This window comes from Natrix helvetica (assembly GCF_964273705.1).
Source record: "Natrix helvetica genome assembly, chromosome: 1".
NCBI classification, from domain to species: Eukaryota; Metazoa; Chordata; class Lepidosauria; order Squamata; family Natricidae; genus Natrix; species Natrix helvetica.
In genome coordinates this window covers 318,108,544-318,128,715 of record NC_138548.1, presented here as the reverse complement: position 1 = coordinate 318,128,715, position 20,172 = coordinate 318,108,544, and the positions used below count along the sequence as shown (strand labels likewise).

At 41.4% G+C, this 20,172-nt stretch overlaps 1 protein-coding gene across 1 annotated transcript; it reads left to right on the top strand.

The window, feature by feature from the left end:
* Window positions 1-1,933: 1,933 nt before the first annotated feature.
* Window positions 1,934-18,703, top strand: RHO (rhodopsin; the record flags this gene model as incomplete). The annotated part of the gene is made up of 5 exons (XM_081938262.1): window positions 1,934-2,294; window positions 6,665-6,833; window positions 8,571-8,736; window positions 16,191-16,430; window positions 18,581-18,703. 5 exons carry the CDS (start codon window positions 1,934-1,936, stop codon window positions 18,701-18,703), a joined length of 1,059 nt encoding a protein of 352 aa, XP_081794388.1.
* Window positions 18,704-20,172: the final 1,469 nt, after the last annotated feature.

The following is a 20,172-nucleotide window of genomic DNA, read 5'->3' as shown; positions in this document are numbered from 1 at the left end:
GATATCTCTGCACAAGAGTGGAATATTCTTTACTTACAAAATCAGTCTTGTAGCAGGGACGTGCGGTCAGGGGAGGCAGGGGAGGCAGAGCCTCACCTCTCATCATGAAATAATAATATATAATAATAATATATATTTCCTCCCATCCCTTTTACACGGCTCCTGCTAAGCGAGTAAGGAGAAGAGCCTTTGGGGAGTAAGTAAGGAGAAGAGCCTTTGGGGAGTGAAGAGGAAGAGGAGGGAGGAGGAGGTGTGTGCGCGGGGCGGTGCCAGCTGGGCAACCGGCAGAGGCAGGAGGGTTCTCGGAAGCGCCAATAACCTTCCTGCCTCCGCTGTACTTTGCGCGCTCCTCGCGACTGCAATAGACATCCAGAAGTGGCAGGGGCTGTTGGGCTGGAAGCCACAAAAGCCGCTTCTGGACGTATATTGGAGTCGCGAGGAGTGCACGAAGTCCAGCAGAGGCAGGAAGGTTCTCATCATTCCCCAGTCGCTTTCGTGGCTTCGTCATCTGGGAGCGCCGACAACATTTCTGCCTCCGCCAGACCTTTTCTGTGCGTCTGGCGTTTAGGTAGATAGCTGGATGTCCTAAATACCAGACGCTCAGAAAAGCACTGAAAAGCAGCTGCTGTTGGGGACTGCGGAGCGCGATCCGGCGGAGCACGCTCAGGAAAGCGGGGAATGGGATCACGTGTGCTGGAGGCTGAGGCAGCCTCAGCCTCCAGCACACGTGGTCCCATTCCCCGCCTTCCTGATGACGTCACCAGCCTCACCAGCCATAAACCTCACCGCACGTCACTGTCTTGTAGTGATATGATATAGTCAAATTACAGTTAAATCAGCAAGAAGAGGATTGGTTAATGATTAGGGAGATGTGGATAAATTTCTCCTTTCCCCCTTTTATTTCTCATGTAAGTAGAGCCAATGGGCTCCCCCAAGTTCCATCAAAATTATTCTGTTATGCCACATGTCTCACCTGTGCTTTATCAATTGAAAAATACAGCTCTAGTTTACCTTTTTATACAGATGTAGTCAGGCTATTATTTATCGTTTTCTGTTTACTGTGACAATGGCTTAATGCTATTTTGCATTACTTGGTTTTGTGCTTGGTTTTTAATTGTAGAGATGTTTGAATTGGTAGGCACATTATAAATGATGGTTAATGGTAGTCCAATTGAAATGCAAATTAGTTCTTTAATATAAGTGTAAGATCAGTTTCATTCTTATTTCACCTCATGAGGACTAACTGCAGGAAATGGGAATCATAATTCTGTGCAAACAGCGGGAAGTTGTATCAAATGACACACACACACACACACACACACACACATGCACATGCACACCCACTCAGCATCTACATAATTCCCAGAATTCTTTCAAAGAAGCCACTTTCAAAGTAATCTCAAATTGTATATGCTCATTGTCTTCATTTGACAATGTGAATGAGGAACTGGTGCCCTAAAAGTTGCTATACATTCTCTGTATTAGTACTGAGAGTGGACTGCCTCCTTCTGGTGAGGTCTTCCAGAAGGAGGGTGTGATGTTTTTGTATTGGTATGAGCAAATAGTACAAAGCAGCCTCTTGGACCAGACAGAAGCTGACTGACTACTATGTCCTTCACCCTATTTCATATGTACGTGTAGCTACCCATACTGGGTATCTGCATATGCTTAACAGCTTTTTTGAAATAAAGGCACAGTACCAGGTGTGTGTCAATGCAAGGACCAATTCTATCTTGGATTATTATGATTGATGTTGACCTAAGTCTAAGTTGTGCTGACACCAGTAACATAGTCTTACCCAGTGTCACCTTTTATAAAGGGAGCAGTGTTAGCTTGGAAGGAGCAGCTCAACAAATATCTGCTCATATATAAGAAGAGAGTTAGAAAGCCAGGCATTTTTTTCTGGAAATAAGATATCTAAGAAGCTGCCACCATGAATGGAACGGAAGGCCTTAATTTCTATATCCCTATGTCGAACAAGACTGGTATTGTTCGGAGTCCATATGAGTATCCCCAATATTATTTGGCAGATCCATGGAAATATTCTGCCTTGGCTGCGTACATGTTTCTTCTGATTCTGCTTGGATTTCCCATCAATTTTCTAACCCTGTTCGTCACCATCCAACACAAGAAACTCAGAACACCCCTGAACTACATCCTGTTAAATTTGGCAGTAGCCAATCTATTCATGGTCTTGGTTGGCTTCACCACCACTATGTACACCTCCATGAATGGATATTTCATTTTTGGGACAGTAGGATGCAACATTGAAGGCTTCTTTGCTACATTGGGTGGTATGTATTTTAATTCCTCCTCCGGTGTCCTTTTTCCCTTAATGAACCTGTGTAGGCTGTCATTACATAGATCAGATTTTCTCTGTAGGGTTCTTAGCATGTGCTTTATAACACCAAAGCAGAATTTTCAAAACAATTAAAATTCTAGTTATATCTTGAATGTAGTATCTGTACTTACCGTAAGTGCGAGCAGAATAAAAAAAAAAAGAACCAAGTTATTAATGTGGCTATGAAATGGTAAAAAATCACACTCGGATATAAAAGCACTAATATAAAAACTTTGTTAATTTGTTCACCAACCTTCTTTTTTAGACAAAAATTCTTACTGTGATCTTTGTCTGGTTCAGGCAGAAGATAGGTGTCTCTGGCACGTTTTCACAATTTAATGGACTGGCAAACTTGACTAAATCGACACACCAGCCTGCAGTAAATTTAAAGCATTAAAAATTATTTATGCGTTCAAATCAATTTCAAACATCATCTTGCAATGATTTAAATTTGGTTTATTATTATATATTTTACTACTCAAATGTACTGGGCTCAGAGGAGCCCTAATTTTGAAATAAAATAACCTAGGAAAAACAAATTCTACCAAAGTCTTCCTCTCTTTCGAATGCCATTATTTATAACCAAAGAAAGTGGATAAATCTCAGCTTATTTCATGTTTGGAATGTTTAAAGTTTAGGAAGATGGCTTTTGTACAAATTCTATTGATTTCACTATTTACAAAAACAATGTAAAACTCTACAAAAGAAACAAACTTCTAATGAAGTTCCTTGAGAAGGAAGCAAACTTTTAAGAAGGATCTGCTCCAACATTATTGCTTGAGTGCAGGCAGATACTGACGAAAATTAACATTTAGATTTTTAAAAAATGTTCCAAGAGCTCGCCCTTATTAAGTGCTCTGAGGGACAAATCCTACATTCAACTATTCTTCAAGACAGAAATAAAAGGCGTGTTGTGACTTTTAAGGCATAAATATTGGAATGTTGTTGAAGTTCAAAACTGGAGATGAAAAGGAATGAAAAATGATGGGTTTTTTTACAATTTTGAGGAACGTTTGGAAATTCTGATGTGTGAGCTAGAGGGGTAGAGAACAGAAATGGCCCCAATTGTAACTTATTTCACTATTATTTGTTCATTTATTTATTTTCTTTATTGTATGGCATTTACAGAGGTCATGCAATCACTGATAAACAAATTTAGTTTAAATGTTTAACACACTCTTATTTGTGTTTTGATGCCAATGTTTCCTTCTTTGGGCATAAATATACTTCCCTAGGCAATCACTGTCTGAAGAGGAGAGTTGCACAGACTGAATTATTTTATGAATAAAATATAAAAAGATAAACAAACCATATAGAAATTTTAGGATGGGCAGGAAAAGGGTTTGGCTGCTTTATTTTTTTCCTTATTAAATTTCTCCCTACTCTGTGCATTTAAGTGGGACAGCTCTGGGCAAAATTACACAGATCCGCCACATTCATATACAGATGGAACTTAAAAAATGAGGACACTTTCAAACAGACTCATTAGAATAAGATCCTGGGAATGTCAAGAGAGTACTTAGCTAAGATGCAGCCTGGTACTTCCACTTTTCTGGATAACAGAATTATCCCCAAGGTTTCTCTGATGCTTGGTGTATATTGGAAGTGCCAAGGATTGAGCCCAGAATATTCTATTTACAATGTCCCTATTATATCACCAATCTGAAAATTCCTCAGAAAAATATTGGCTTTATTTATATTTATTAATATTTTTCCATACAATAAAAGTCAAATCAAAAGAAAGGAAAGAAAGAAAAGGAGAAAAACATGCAAGGAAAAGAAAATTAAGAAATATAATGATTTCTGATCTTCTTTTCAACAGATAGTTACAATTTTACAATCCTGACTCTTCCTTAGATATTATATAAATTCCTTCAGGCCCTCATTTAGTCCATATCTATCTTAATCTTCAAACCCATAAATCATCATTTAATTTCTTTCTTTCTTTCAGCAAAAAGTCCCTATAAGGTTTCCAGTCTTTCAGAAAAGTTTTTTGTTGTTTTTAATCTGCCCAAACAGGTTCAATTTTGCCCTCTCTGTGAGTTCTGACATTTTCACAATCCATTCCTCCGCTGAAGGATTTCATTATTCTTCTACCATTGTGCATCTTGAGGCAGTTACAATACATAAGATCAATCTACCATAGAAAAATGGCTCGCTTTTCGTGCCTTGTAGCAGTCATGGTCCATCTATCTGCCCTGTACTGCATGTATTGGCAAAACCTTAATATGGGTTATTGTAATATGTTACAGGTGGCAAATGTCTGGAGACAATTACAGCTTCAAACCCTCACAGCTTCAATCTCAAACTGTCTACCGTGGACCTCACCCCATTCTTAAGAGGTCCGTAAAGGTGGCGTGCTAAGCGCACAAGCATTCCTATTTTTTTTATATTGCAAAATTTTTATTGATTTTAAAATATATAGGGGAGGGTAAAAGGATGTACAGAAAATTTTTTGCAGCTTCCACACTGGTGGCGAAAATCCTCCCCAGAAACTCACAGATTTAACAATCTTAAAAATAAAATATAAAAGAAAGCATCAGAACAAATTTAACCAATATCATCAAACAGTGCTCTACTATTTTTTCTTTGTTACTTTTTGTATTATCAACAATTACAATTATTCCAAATACATTCATTTTTGTGATCTAAGCCTTTTCGATATTGCTTCTTCTTCCCTGCCCCCCGGAGGGGCCTCAACGCCCCCCCTCCTTGTCTTGCGTCTTGCTGTCCTTTTCCCTACTCCCACTAAATTCCTCCTCTGGGGGGGGGGGGGGAGATTCTTTTTAATAAAGGCTTCCGCCTCTTGAATTGTATTAATTCTGATCCTATTTCCCTCCTAGAAGACCATCATCCCCTCTGGTAACAGCCACTTAAACCAGACCCCCATGTTGCATAATTTTTTTGATAAGGAGGAATATTTCCTCCTTCTCTCTCTTATTTTTGGGGGGATCTGTTTAAGAATGGTGACCTGTTCCTCTTTGTATTTCAATGGTCTCTCCCTTTGGGTCGCAAGCACCTCATCCCTTGTGGATCTCCTGACAAATTTAACATGTACCTCTCTGGGAACGTTGTGACTTCTGGCATATGCTGAGTTTATCCTATATGCTAGATCCATATCCCACCATAATTGTTTCTTATCTCCCTTAATATAATCTGCTAAAATTGTGCTCATAATCTCTTCAAGATCTTCATTTTCTTCCTCTGGCAGGTTCTGGAATCTAAGAAAAAAGGACATTCTTTCAAATTCTATTTTTGTCAGAAAATTTTCTATAGGCACAAGCATTCCTATTGTCCCTGTCTTACTGTCCCCATTAACTGTATTTACTTCCTTTGTTCATGTTTATGTTCATACCTATACTTGTTATCTTGTACATGTTTGACAAACAAACAAATAAAAAAAATAGATAGTTAAAGTTGGTGAAGAACAGAGTAGAAAAACGGCTTATTGGATCTGGCCATTTTAAGTATTCCACTCTAATATACTTACACTAATCCCCAGTTAGTTTTCCACCCCCATTCAAAATGGTACAGATCAGGGATCTACACTGTTTTCCCCAGACCAAAGACTGAATGTGGCTAATGAAAATATTTTATTTCATCGATGTGGCAGCTGCAGTTGCCAGAACCTGAGGTTGTCAGGGACAAGGCCTCAGAGTGTACTGTGTTGTTGATATTTAAATCCCTAAACCAGGGGTGTCCAAACTTGGGAACTTTAAGACTTGTGGACTTCAACTCCCAGAATTCCCCAGCCAGCATGGCTGGCTGGGAAATTCTGGGGGTTGAAGTCCACAAGTCTTAAAGTTCCCAAGTTTGGACACCCCTGCCCTAAACAGCTTAGGTCCTGTCAAGATGAAGAACCCATCTTTCCCCACCCATCTCTACTGCTTGTAAGAGCCCCAGAGGTCTCTTCTCCCAACGCCTCTACCCTTGAGGTTCTCTGTTCTTTCCTAAAGAAATCAAGCTGGCATGTTCCCTGTACATCTATCAACATGTTGTCCTCTGGCAGGCATTTAAATATTAACACTTTTTTTTTGTAACTTATGGTCTTAAAATTTTTAAATGCAAATTAATTATATGACTGTCTGGATTTTTATGTCCTATTAGGTGGTTTTACTTCATTTTACTGTTGTGCAAAATATCCCAAGGTTATTTTCTGAGTGGGAAGCACATAAATGCAACGCGATACAATAATGTTATGAAGGACCACAACAATGTAAATCAGAAAGTAGTATTTTCATTTTGGGTCATGGAAATGTTTCCCCATATTTCTGTTGTTGTTTCTCTAATATTTATCCGAGGGGTTGCTTTATTCTCTTACAGGTGAGATAGCTCTTTGGTCTCTCGTAATCCTGGCTATAGAAAGATATGTAGTAGTTTGTAAGCCCATGAGCAACTTCCGTTTCACCGAAACTCACGCCATCATGGGAGTGTCTCTCACTTGGATCATGGCCTTGGCTTGTGCTGCTCCTCCTCTGATTGGATGGTCAAGGTGGGTATCTGTTGAATCCCTGCTTTGAATTGATGTATGGACATAAAAGAGCTAATGGGGATAGAACTTATATGTAGATCCAGGTGTGCCAATCATATCTTTTGCTATAGATATTCAAGGTAATAAATTTGTCAGTCTTTTCCAACCTGGCATTTTCTGGGTGTGTTGAACAGCAATTTCCAGGATTCCCCATACAATATGATCATTGATTGGCTCAATACATCAGATGCCAAGTTGGAAAAATTCAGATGCCTTTGGATTTTTTTCAAATCATTTTTTCAAATCTTATTGTGGAAAAACAACTTATACAGAGAATTTTTGTTGGCACCAAGCTGTGAGTATCCAAAATCTCAACGATATCACTCCTGTATTTATTTGTTAGGGTTAAACCCCTCTTTTTACGTGCATGTCCACATTCCTTATCTTTCTGCTTTTCATATTCTCCTCCTCTATTCTGTATGTAACATTACAAATAAGATGACTATTCAAATCAATATCAGCCGACTGAATTGGCTAAAAAGCCTCAGCAGTTCCAAGCCTCTAAGACTGGTACCTAATGCACAGACTCATATGTTAATGAAGAAACAAATAAATAACTATATAACACAATAGCCAGAATAGTAGCTCTGTTTACCTGATTCTTCCTCCCCTTTCACTCAATCGTGTCCAATTCTTGGAGGCTGCCTGGACAAGTCCTTGCAATTTTCTTGGCATCATTTTCAAATAATAATAATAATAAATTTATTTCTTAGCCGCACCCTCTCCCGAAGGACTCGGGGCGGCGTACAATAAAACACATAAAAAACAACATGGACAATACACACACAGAATAAACGAACACGCGTACATGGAGGAGGTATGAAGATAAGAAAAGACAGTTAAAACATAGTTTAAAATCCCCTAATAAAAGTCTAAAAGTCACAAAAATTAAAAAACCCATCAGGAGCAGTGTGAACGAACTATGGTTGAGCCAGGCCAGCTACTTGAAATAGGTGCGTCTTGAGCTTTATCCGGAAGGCGCGGAGGTCAGAGGTAGTCCTAATATCCGGGGGAAGGTCATTCCACAGGGCTGGGCCCGCAACAGAGAAGGCTCTACTCCTAGACGCCGCCCCCCGACATTGTCTGGTGGACGGCACCTGGAGGAGACCCTCTCTGTGCGAGCGAATTGGTCGCAGGGATGTATGGGGCAGGATACGATCCCGCAAGTAGCTAGGTCCTGAGCCATGGAGCGCTTTAAAGATCGTTATCAAGACCTTGAAACGCACCCGGTAGACCACAGGGAGCCAGTGCAGCTCGCACAGGAAAGGTGTCACATGGGAGTACCTTGTACTCCCCATAATTACCCGCGCGGCCGCGTTCTGGACCAACTGTAGTCTACGAGTGCATTTCAAGGGAAGCCCCATGTAGAGAGCGTTACAGTAGTCCAGGCGAGACGTCACCAGCGCATGAGTGACTGTGCGCAAGGCATCCCGGTCCAATAGGGGGCGCAATTGGCGCACCAGGCGAACCTGGTGGAACGCCCCCCTTGCCACGGCTGTCACATGGTCATCCATGGACAGTAGTAGTTTGCCACTGCCTCCTTCTTAGGGCTAAGAGAGACAACACTGGTTCTTTGACTTTGAAACGGAGATGAGCACCACCCCTAGAGCTGGAAACGACTAGCACACATGTTTACCTTTACCTTATGACTATTTAATTCAGCACCGTAATATTTCACTATGTTTTATTTAAATACAGGTATATCCCAGAAGGCATGCAGAGCTCATGTGGAGTTGATTATTATACGCCAACCCCAGAAGTCCATAATGAGTCCTTTGTCATCTATATGTTCCTTGTACACTTTGTCACTCCATTGACAGTTATCTTCTTCTGCTATGGTCGTCTTGTCTGCACTGTTAAACAGGTGGGTGATTCTAAAGAAAGAGGAACCTTTTCTCCACCAGACCAATTCAGATTGAAAACATTTAATCCACTCATGGAGAATAAGAACCAGAGTTGTTAAGATATTAAATGTTTTGATTGGTTGGTTCTCTTTGGAAATAATGTTATAGTCATAACCACTTCCACCATCTTCGGCAGTGTATCTGCAATTTCCCAGGCTTTTCTAGCTACATCAAGTGCCAAGAGTTCACCATGTTCTAATAGATTTTTGAGTGATCATTTTCCAGCATCCCAGATATGTGCTTTCCTAAAAAGAAATCCAAGTTTATATTTATAATAATTTATGGAAGCATTTGTGTTAGGGCCTCATGAAGACGGAGACAGGAGAACAATGGAGGTGTTGGAAGAAATGTCCTTCTGGGTTCGGCTCCAAGTGGGGGGAAAAGACACTGGAGACATCGAGGCTTCTTGGAAAGATGGTTTTAATGGTGGACAGTGTCAGGGGAAAAAAAACACCCTGTTAGAGACCGATGAACCGTGGCTGATTCCCTTCAGCATATCTTTTGAGATATTGAGAAAAATAAGTCTTTAAAAGTATTCTAATTAATAAACAAACTTTAATAATAAAATAAAACAGAAAATAACTAATTGGTTACATTTTGATAATGAAAACTTCGTCAGCCAAAAGTTGGCTGCCGAACAAAGAAGAGAGGAATTTTGGAATGTGTAACGCGTGCGCAATAAATCACTTTCAGATAAGAACCCTTTTTTTGTTTTATGACCTGCGCAATAAAGCTTTCTTAGTTTAACTCTTGAGTGTCAATTCAGGCAGTTCAGGCCTAGCAAACTTTTTAACATCGTGACACCCCTTCTTTTGCTAGTCTGGGCTGACGTCATCAAATCATCAATTAAGGCACATCTTCTTTCGCAGATACTCGTGTTGATTTGCGGCAAGTGGTTTGTTAAGCATGTCTGCGATCTGATCATGTGTAGAAACATATTGCAATTTAACAAAACCTTGCTTAACTAATTGCTTTGTGTTTTGATAACGAATGTCAATGTGTCTGGACCTAGAACCTGTAAAATGTGACTCAGAAATATAAACAACAGATACATTATCTTCCATCACGGTGATTGGTCGAATCGGACGTGTCCAGATATCTGTGATCAAAGCATCAAACCACGTTAGAGAATTACAAGCATCTGAAACACAAGCATATTCAGCTTCAGTAGATGAACATGAAACAAAACTCTGTTTTCTCACTTGCCAGTAAACAGGACAACCATTTAGGAACATCATGTAACCAGAAGTGCTTTTGCGCGACTTCTTGTCGCTCGCCCAGTCAGAATCGGCAAAACAAATCAACTTTGGTTGATCAGTGTGTGTTGGTTCTAGCAATAACTTCATGTGCTTAGTGTGTTTTAGGTATTTCAACAACTTCTTAATGCATGACCAATGAAATTGTGTTGCCTTACCTACGTGTCGTGATAAAAGATTAACACTAAGTGCGATGTCAGGTCTGGTCCAACTACTAATGTATAATAGTGAACCAATGACTGAACGATAAAGTGTTTGATTTTCGAACTCAGGACTTGGTTCATGTGTTAAGTTGTGAAAATCTGTTTGCATGGGTGTCTTTGTTGTGCTAGCATCTTTCATGTTGCAATGATGTAGAATGTGGTCAATTTTCTCCTCTTGTGAAAGACTAAACCCCTTCTGTGTCTTTTCAATTTGAACACCTAAATAAGTGCTAATGTGTCCTAAAGATTTTAGTGTGAAGTATCTCTGCAAACTTTTAGCAAAAATCTCACTCATTTTCTTATTTGGACCAATATAAACAATATCATCAACATAAACAAGAATTATCTCATATGCATTGTTAGATCTTTTTGTGAACACGCATTCATCAGTTTCGGACTTAATAAAGCCCATTGAATTTAGTTTGTCAGTAAGACATAAATACCACATTAAACCTGACTGTTTCAGACCATAAAGACTTTTGTTCAGGAACCAGGTATCCCCTTCTTGCTTTCGGAATCCTGGAGGGCTTCTTACGTAGATCTCTTCATCTAGGTCTGCATGTAGATAAGCTGTGTCCACATCAAATTGGAAAACTTCTAAACCAAGAATAGTTGCAGTGGTTAAAGCAATTTTTACACTTTCAGTTCTGACTGTTGGTGAGTAAGTGTTTGTGTAGTCCTCAGGATAACGTTGAGCGAAACCCTGAGCTACCAGTCTGGCTTTGTATAAAGACTCACCATTCGGTTTCTTCTTGATTCTGTAGACCCATCGGGTGCCAATGACTTTCTTATTTGCTGGAGGTTTTGCAGGTGTGAATACATTAAGTTTCTTTAAACTGTCCATTTCATCCTGCATTGCATCATACCACTTGTCTTGTTCTGAATCAGGAAGCTGTTTGATTTGTGTGAATGTCTCTGGAGGAAGAGTAACGTTGCAAATCAAAGGTAATGGTGATTTTGTCAGTTGCCATGAATAACGTTGTGGAGGGATTCCTTTTGTGGCCCTCTTGGAGCGTCTAGGAACAACAGACCAGTCTTCTTCTTCTTCTTCATCATCATCCTCATCCTCACGTTCGTCGCTAGCATCAGCATCCGCGGCTTGAGAAGACGGAACATCAGGTTGTGAAGAACTGGTAGAAGGAATATCTGCCTGCGAATTGTCATCAGGCTGCGTGGCATCTGGAACACCATCTCTAGGAAAATAAACTTCAGGATCATTGGAATGAATCCTGGACCAGTCAATGTCTTCCTCAAAATTAGCAGATTGTGAAATGACAATCACATGTTTAGTATCAATGAATTTGTACCATTTTGAATTATCATCAATACCCATAAATCTTAGTCTCTTTGCTACTGTACCTCCCTTTCTTCTTTGACTTAAGGGAGTGTTCACCATAGCATATGAACCAAAAATATGGAGGTTCTTGAGATTAGGCTTGTAGCCATATAGCATGTAGAAAGGAGTTTGATTGATTACACTGCTCCAAGTACGGTTGACAATGTAATTTGCATATTTGATTGCTTCACCCCAGTATGCGTTACTGAGATTGGCATCTTCTAGAAGACAACGCATCATGGTTTGTAGAACCCCTTGTCTTCTTTCTACGACTCCGTTATGAGCCGGTGTATATGGAGCAGATGTCTGATGAAGAATTCCATTCTTACGCATCCAGTCCTGGAAACGCTGAGACATGAATTCTGCACCACGGTCACTCTGGATTCTGGCGATGCGAACTTGGTATTGTGTAGAAACAAACGCTGCAAAGTCTTTAAAGATCTGAAAGGTCTCAGATTTCTCTCTCATAGGATATACAAATCCATATCTAGAATGATTATCTACAATTGTTAAAAAATACTTTCTGCCACCAAGTGTTGGTGGGAAAGGACCCACTATGTCAGTGTGTACCAAATCAAAAATGCGTGTTGACCGGCGTGTAGCGTGTTTGGGAATTGCAGCCGCCTTGGATTTAGCCTTTTTGCAAACGGCACAATCCAAAAACACCTTACACCCCTTTAGATCCAAACCTTTTGCGAACTCCGGCATCTTTCTAAGAACACGGAAACTGGCATGCCCCAATCTTCTGTGCCACTTGTGAATACACCTGGAATGCAAAGGTTTACCAGTTAGTGAATTCTCAACATTAACAGTTTCATGAGGACCCTCAGGCTTACTTTGAACAATCTGTTTCTGTTTTCTTTGTTTGTTGGCTTTAGGAGCCTTTGGCACAGTAACGCTTTCTCTCTCTGGGACAACTCTCTCTGGGTTTGCGTTGTGCCTTTTTGGAGTTTGCATACTTGCCTGTGCTTGCCCTTTAGGCTTTGGCTTTAAGTAATAAACACCACCAATCAGCATGGTTTCAGCAACAATATCACCATCTTTAACTAAGTAACTTGCTTTTTCGAGGTGGTGAACCTGGAACTTTAACTCTCTAGACAAGTGACTTTGACTAAGCAAATTACTGGTTGCTGAAGGTATGTAATAAACATCAGGGATGTGTGTATCGAGCTCTTCAATGTAAACAGTTCCTTTTCCCATAACCTTGCAAGTGTGGTTGGTGAAGGAATACAGTTCTCGATACTCGGGCTCTGGTTCGCCCATCTCTGTGAAAAGTTCCCTTCTGTGGGTAACGTGCACAGCTGCTCCACTATCTAAAGTCCACAAAAGACGTCTGTCGAACTTTGGATCAGGTTGTGGAACGTTGGTTATGGCCAGTGTTGCAAGTGGAGCTTGTGGATCACGCCTTGGACCACGACGACCTTGTCTTCCGCCTCTACCTCTGCCTCTGGAATCTGTTCCTCTGGGCTGGTACGTGACGGGAGCTGGAACTCGTTGGGGACAATCCCGGGTGTCATGTCCCACACGGTTGCAGGTGTAGCATTTTGGCATCCTTGGAGCGTAGCCTCTTCCTCGGAAGGGACGTCTGGCTGGAGCCTTTGGTGCTGGAGGCCGTTGCAGATGTGGGGTAGCTAACCTGATAGCTTCGTCTTCCACTAAAAGTCTGCAAACGTGGTTAACTGTGCGTTGAGCAATAGGCACGTAGTTAATCTTTGCAACAGCATCTTTCCATTCATAATTCAATGAGTTAATGATGATGCTAATCATTTGGATATCATCGATTACATGGCCATTTTGTCTCAATTCACTTCTCATTCTTTTCAGTTTGGTCAAATGTCCACCAATTCGTTCACCAGGTTTCAACTTCGAACCATGGAACTCAGACATGAGCAAACATGAGGATTCAATTGAAACGGGCCTGTAGCAATCTTCCAAAATAGCCCATATTTCTTGGGCAGTTGCATCAGGTGGAAAGATACCTTGGATCTCAATTTCCATTGACATGAGTAAAGTCGTGATAGCTCTGTTTTCGAGGTTTCTTATTGCAGGTGTCCAGGGTTGACGGGGAGGATTAAAAACCATGGAATATGTGCCTTCTCTTCGAAGCAAGAGCGCAATTTCACTGACCCAGGCTTTATAATTCTCTCCTGACTCCTTTAATTTGGACTCACCAGTCAAGGGGGTGACTGTGAATACCTGCTGAGGAACAATTTGTTGCTCTGGTTGCAAATCTGGTTGTTGAACCAGGGGATGCTGGGGTTGCATCATTGGCCTTTGCGTGGCAACATCAAATTGGCTTCCTCGAATTTGCCTCTGGCTTTGCCTTTTTCCATCTAGGGAGAATTCCACACCGCCAGGGGGTATTGAAGACTTAACCTTTGGAGACAAAGTTTTGGCTTCTAAAGGACTCATAGACATATCTCTGAAAATCTGGTCCAATTGCTTAATCTTTTGCTGTAATAATTTTTTTTCGCCAGCAGATGGCAGTGCAGCTTCACTTCTTGGCTGCCTCTCCTTTCTATACGTATGCGGGAGTTCAGTTGACTCAAAGGGACCACGTGACCTCGGTGACGTGTACATGTCTCTTTGTTCTAATTGACCAATGAACTCTGTGTGGTGTGTCTTAGGCTGTTGTTTTGAAGAAGACAAGATGGCGTCCTCAGACATTTTGGGAGTGGGGGAGCTTCTTCTACTTCGCCTTATCTCTTCAAAACACACTCTCGCCTCCCTAGCATATTTTTCAAACAGTTCTATTTGATCTAGATAGCTTTGCATTTCTTGCTCACCATCTGGGGGAATTTCATAAACTTTGCTTTCTGCGTGGGAGGAATTTTCCTCTGCCGGCAGTTGCCGTTTAGACTTTTGCCGTTCATTAATTGTATCTTGATAATGAGGGACATTTACTGACCTCAGTCCGTAGATCTTGCCTTCTGTAACTCTTTCCCCCATTTCTGGCTCGGCACCTGAAGAATCTTGCTGTTCCTGAAGCACGTTTTGATCTTGCTTCTCTGTGTCCGAGGGAGCCTCTTTGTCAGAGGAAGCTGATTCATCTGTGTTCGCCCCATCTTTCTTTTTCTTTCTCTTCTTCGACATTGCTAATTAGGCTCAGTCGGTTATCTTTAGATAGCATGAAGGGAAAATACAGCCATAAATTGTAGTCATCTCAGCTTGTATCATCAAAAGCCAAAACTCTGCTACCAAGTTGTCGACCAAACCTCTGCTACCAAGTTGTCAGGGGAAAAAAAACACCCTGTTAGAGACCGATGAACCGTGGCTGATTCCCTTCAGCATATCTTTTGAGATATTGAGAAAAATAAGTCTTTAAAAGTATTCTAATTAATAAACAAACTTTAATAATAAAATAAAACAGAAAATAACTAATTGGTTACATTTTGATAATGAAAACTTCGTCAGCCAAAAGTTGGCTGCCGAACAAAGAAGAGAGGAATTTTGGAATGTGTAACGCGTGCGCAATAAATCACTTTCAGATAAGAACCCTTTTTTTGTTTTATGACCTGCGCAATAAAGCTTTCTTAGTTTAACTCTTGAGTGTCAATTCAGGCAGTTCAGGCCTAGCAAACTTTTTAACATCGTGACAGACAGGGCCACATGGCTTGAGTCCTGAACCGAAAAGGAGATCACACGCTTCAATGTTGGTGGAGAAGAAGAGAAGGAAGGACTGAGATGCTGAGTCCCTGGTTTTATGCCCTCTCTGGCCTTTGATCTTGAGCTTGTCTTCTAATTGGTTGTCAGACTCCCATGGGGCCATGCAGGGGCAACTCTCTAGGCTGCGTTTTGAATCCAGGTTTGGTTGAGTTCTTAGATGCCATGTGGGGAGTGAGTAAAGGCTGATCATGCCTTAATCCCATCCCCCTGGAGCTGAAGGGGAGAACTCTTTATTATGTAAAGGGACTTGCTTGGGCAATGGCCCATTGACAAAAGGGGATGGGCAGGAAGCTGCAGTGAGCTACTCTCAATTTAAAACATGTTTCTTCCTTTTCACATCCAGAGAAATATTCTGCCTTTTCAATATTTCCTAGGATATTTCATTTTTCTGGGAGAGGGCTGGGTGATAACTTCCTACAGGGGCTAGGCAAACCCCCCAAATGATCAGATGTGAAGTGAAACCCACCTTCTTCTCAAACTTCCTCCACTTATTTTCATAAGGGGTTTCCTTTATCCAGACTTCCCCTCCTTATTTTTACTACATTTAATTTTAACTTAAACACACACACACACACACACACACACACACAATGTGTCAGCTACAGGTAGGACTGCAAGCCGCACATGTTTTTGAGAGCTCCACATAATGTAGAGTTTCTTCTTTCCACATTAGAGGTGGTATTCAACAAGTTATTTCCTGTTCGGGTGAACCGGTAGCGGTGGCTGCGGGAAGGTCCGCCCACCCACCCTGACGTAATGTGTGAGCACTGCACATGCGCAGAAGGTCGTGCGCATGCACAGACATTTGCGAATGGTAGGGAAGGTAAGTGAATCCCACAAGTGTTCCACACGTATTAATTACAGTGTGCATGGTCCTTCCTTCGGTTAACATCTGTCCATTCTAAACAGCACAGTTGTAAAGTCTCAACCACATCCCTTGTTTTGCTTTTTAGGCCGCTGCTCAGCAACAGGAATCAGCCACCACCCAGAAGGCTGAGAAAGAAGTCACTCGTATGGTCATCCTTATGGTGATTGCCTTCCTTGTTTGCTGGGTCCCTTATGCCTCAGTGGCTTTCTATATCTTTACTCATCAAGGATCTGATTTTGGCCCTGTCTTTATGACCATCCCATCCTTCTTTGCCAAGAGCTCTGCAATCTACAATCCAGTGATTTATATCGTAATGAACAAACAGGTAACTTGGAAATGTTGCCACGGCTTTTCAAGAGTGTAATGATGATGGGCATTTACAGCATTTTCCCTAAGTGCTTAAAGTGCTTCCAATATACGTCATAATAATTCATGCTGCAGACCCTGCCAGGTAGACTAATTATTCTCCGTATTATAAACACAGGATTGGGGTAAAGCAACAGAACTTTCAGTGGTTTCATTGCCAGATGGCAAATGAAACTGGCCCATGACATATCCACCAGGGGTGGGTTCCTGTACCAGTTGGTACCGGTTCGTTGCGCCTGCGCTTTGCGCACATTGACTGTGCAAGGAAAGTTGACTATAAATTGTTCTGCGCATGCGCAGAAACATGCCGGCAATGGCAGAAGTTACCGGGGAACCGGTCCAGGGGGCATGGCCAGCCTGGGTCGCTGCCGGTTCTGCGACCCAGGCCAAATCACCACTGCTGATTCGGCTGAATCGAGCCAAACCAGGAGTAACCCACCTCTGATAGCCACTCTCTTGAGTGAATTTTGCAGCTTCATTATGTGTTAAGCAGCAATGCATCTTGCTGGGTTGACACGTCAGTCTGAAAATCCCAAACAACTGTTCAAGGGATGTGTGGGGCAGAGGGAGGTGGGGTTAGGGGTTGAAGTTTGAGGCTGGAGAAGATGTTCTTACACCCTTGAACATGCCAAAAGCTTCTTCTTCTTTCATTGGATCAAATGAAGTTGCTAACGGATCTCATTGTTTGTGAGCCTTTCAAGGCAAGAAGGCTGAACTGTTATTTTAAGCAGAATGTTATTTTAAGCAGAATGAATTATAGGCTTATGAATTATTTCCTTGGTGTCTGGAGGGTGCCAAGGATTTTCACTTACCTTGAAACACAGGGACCAATTAAGATAAATATAAGCACTTTCTTTAGGATTTCAGGAGGAGCCACCATGGAAAGACAAATAAAGACTTAACCAACTATGCCGGCCAGTTACATTAGACTACAAACCCCATCGTCTATGCAGAGTCTTAATCACCCAGTCATGATTATCCCAAAAGGCAGCCAGACTTTTTCAAAAAGGCAACTAGACTTTGTTTTTTTCTTGAAGATGTTTTGCTCCTCATCCAAGAAGCTTCTTCAGTTCTGACTGAAGAATTGAAGGACTTTAGTCAGAACTGAAGAAGTTTCTTGGTTGAGAAGTGAAATGTCTTCAAAGAAAGAACAAAGTCCAGTTGGCTTTGGAAAAAGCACCTTTGGGACAAAAGCCATCATTCCAAATTAATCAAAGAGCTAGGGAGGCAGAAGGAGGCAGATGGTGGGAGGCTGCCCTTATGAATGAATACACACAACAGTGTCCAGATTTTTATGCATTTTATTTATTATTAAATTTATATCTCGCCCTTGCAACTCTCAAGGCAGTTTACAATAACAAAAAAGTATGACTGTTGCAATTTAAATCAAGTTCAAATTATATTCATTTTATAAGCACGTAAAACTAATGACTTTAAAGTAGGCTGAAAATTGAAATGATTAAAATGATAAAAGCTTGACCAAAGAGCTGTGTCCTTGCCATCACCCTAAATTCTGGGGGGAATGAGAATTAAATACTACAACTTAGCTATGTATTTAGGGATTCCCTAGCTGGAACTACCCAGAAAAAGCCCTGGGTATCCAATAGCCAGGTTTGTGGCACAGGAGGCATCTTCGCAAGCACCTGTCAGACACAGGGGAGGCTCATTGCAGGAGAGGAGGTCTTGCAGGTCATCTGATTGTAAGCTATGTGGGGCTTTAAAGGTCAACACTAGCACCTTAAATTGTGCCCAGTACAGGCATCATATGGTCCCTATATCATGCACAGATCAACAACCTGTTTATCACAGTTTATACCAATTGCATTTTGTGGCTACTTCGAAGACCCAACTTAAAACGCACTGTGGTACTTGAGAAGAATTGGAACTAATATGTAGCTAACCGTGGCTAACCTTCACTAAATCTGCAACTGAGGAAGGGCTGCAGTTGGTGCATTAGGACCAATTGTAAACATGCACTTCTTGGTAGAACAACCATCTTGTTCTGCTCCAGATTCTAGAATTATCACTGATCTTTTGAGATGGTTTTTACAGCTTGTTCCCGATGATGCAAGTTGCATGTGCTAATGATCTTTCAATTTTTATTTGTAGTTCCGCAACTGTATGATCACCACGCTTTGCTGTGGAAAGAATCCTTTGGCAGAGGATGACACTTCTGCTGGCACCAAGACAGAGACATCTACGGTCTCTACAAGACAGGTTTCCCCTGCGTAGATCTTGTATGGAAGCCTTTGATTTCTGAATACTTCCTTTGAGTGACGGCATACTTTTCCCTCTCACCATTTTGTTGGCCTCATACCACTTCCAATTCACCTGGCAGCATAAACTCCCTATTGCAGATTGTGATGACAAAGGAATGAAGCTATACATGTTCAAGTTGCAATTCTATTTACTCTTAAACGGGAAGGTGGGATCCAATTTGTTTTAGATTGCAAAATGGGACCGGCTTTTTTTGCTGATAGGTCATATAGGATTGCGGTCTAAGTGATGCAAATCAAATCAGCGCCATGAAAGAACAAGAAGGTTAATGGCCCCAAACTTAGTTAGATACCCTGAAGCATTAGCTTGTATTGCTACAAATGCATTTAATTCTTATCTTAAGGCTGTTTGACGCTATCTGTCCCAAGTACACATTGCTGCCTCTGTTGTGTTTCCATCCTTTTCCTAAGTTTTGTATTCAATGAACATTTGCACATACATGGTAGCAATTAGACTTGGATTTTTGTTTTCTAATTTCTTACGATACCCGGAGACTTATCTGAGCTTAATTTGCAGAAATATTATCAAAATGCACCACTACAATCTGATGTTTGCGTACTAGAAGAGTGGATAAAGGTGACAGGCAGTCTACTTCATACTGATTTGATATCCTGACACAGTTTGGTAGCGTGAAGTGGAATGGTTCCAGTTCATCTAATCAGTACAGTTTTCAGCAAATAAAACTGCTACGTATTTCTCTCAAGATCAGAGAGTGCAAATGATCTCAGTTAAAAAAAAATCTGTTGTGTTGGACAGAAATGGTGTATTAAATTGATTGCTTTCTAACAGTTGTATTCCAGATGTTCAGGGACAATCAGCAGTCTTGGGGTACTTTATGAAAAGCACAAAAACATGGGATCTTCAGAGAAATTTAGTTGGAGCCGTCAGATAAATTAAGGACAGTAGGAACACTTCCCTCCCCTTTCCCTTCTACCCAGCCACCTATGCCCTTGGGAAAGGCCCATGGCTGTGCTGAATAATACGGAGGAGACAATGGGGACGAAGGAATTGTCCCAAATCTATGATAAGTTAAGGAAGTTCACAGAAGGAGCAACATCCTAAAAACAACCTCACCACCAGATGATCAGGCTGCAAGCAAAAGAGAATTCTCAGCAGCATCAAAGGGCATAAGAAATAGGCAGAGCCAACTTACCAGGTGAGTTTCCTAGGACAGTGATGGGTAACCTTCTTGTTTTTTCATGCCAAAAGCGTGCACACGTGGCTGCACCCATAATGCAATGCACGTGTGACCCCCCACACACCTGATCTGCCCCCATGCTTGCACCCTGTGCATGCATGCATGACCCCACTCATGCGTGTGCAACCCCCCCACACTCCCCTTCCTCCTGCGCATGCGCCCCATCCCCTTGCCCATTTTTTGGCTTCCAGGTTGGTGCAGGAGACTTTCCAAGGCCCCTGTGCCA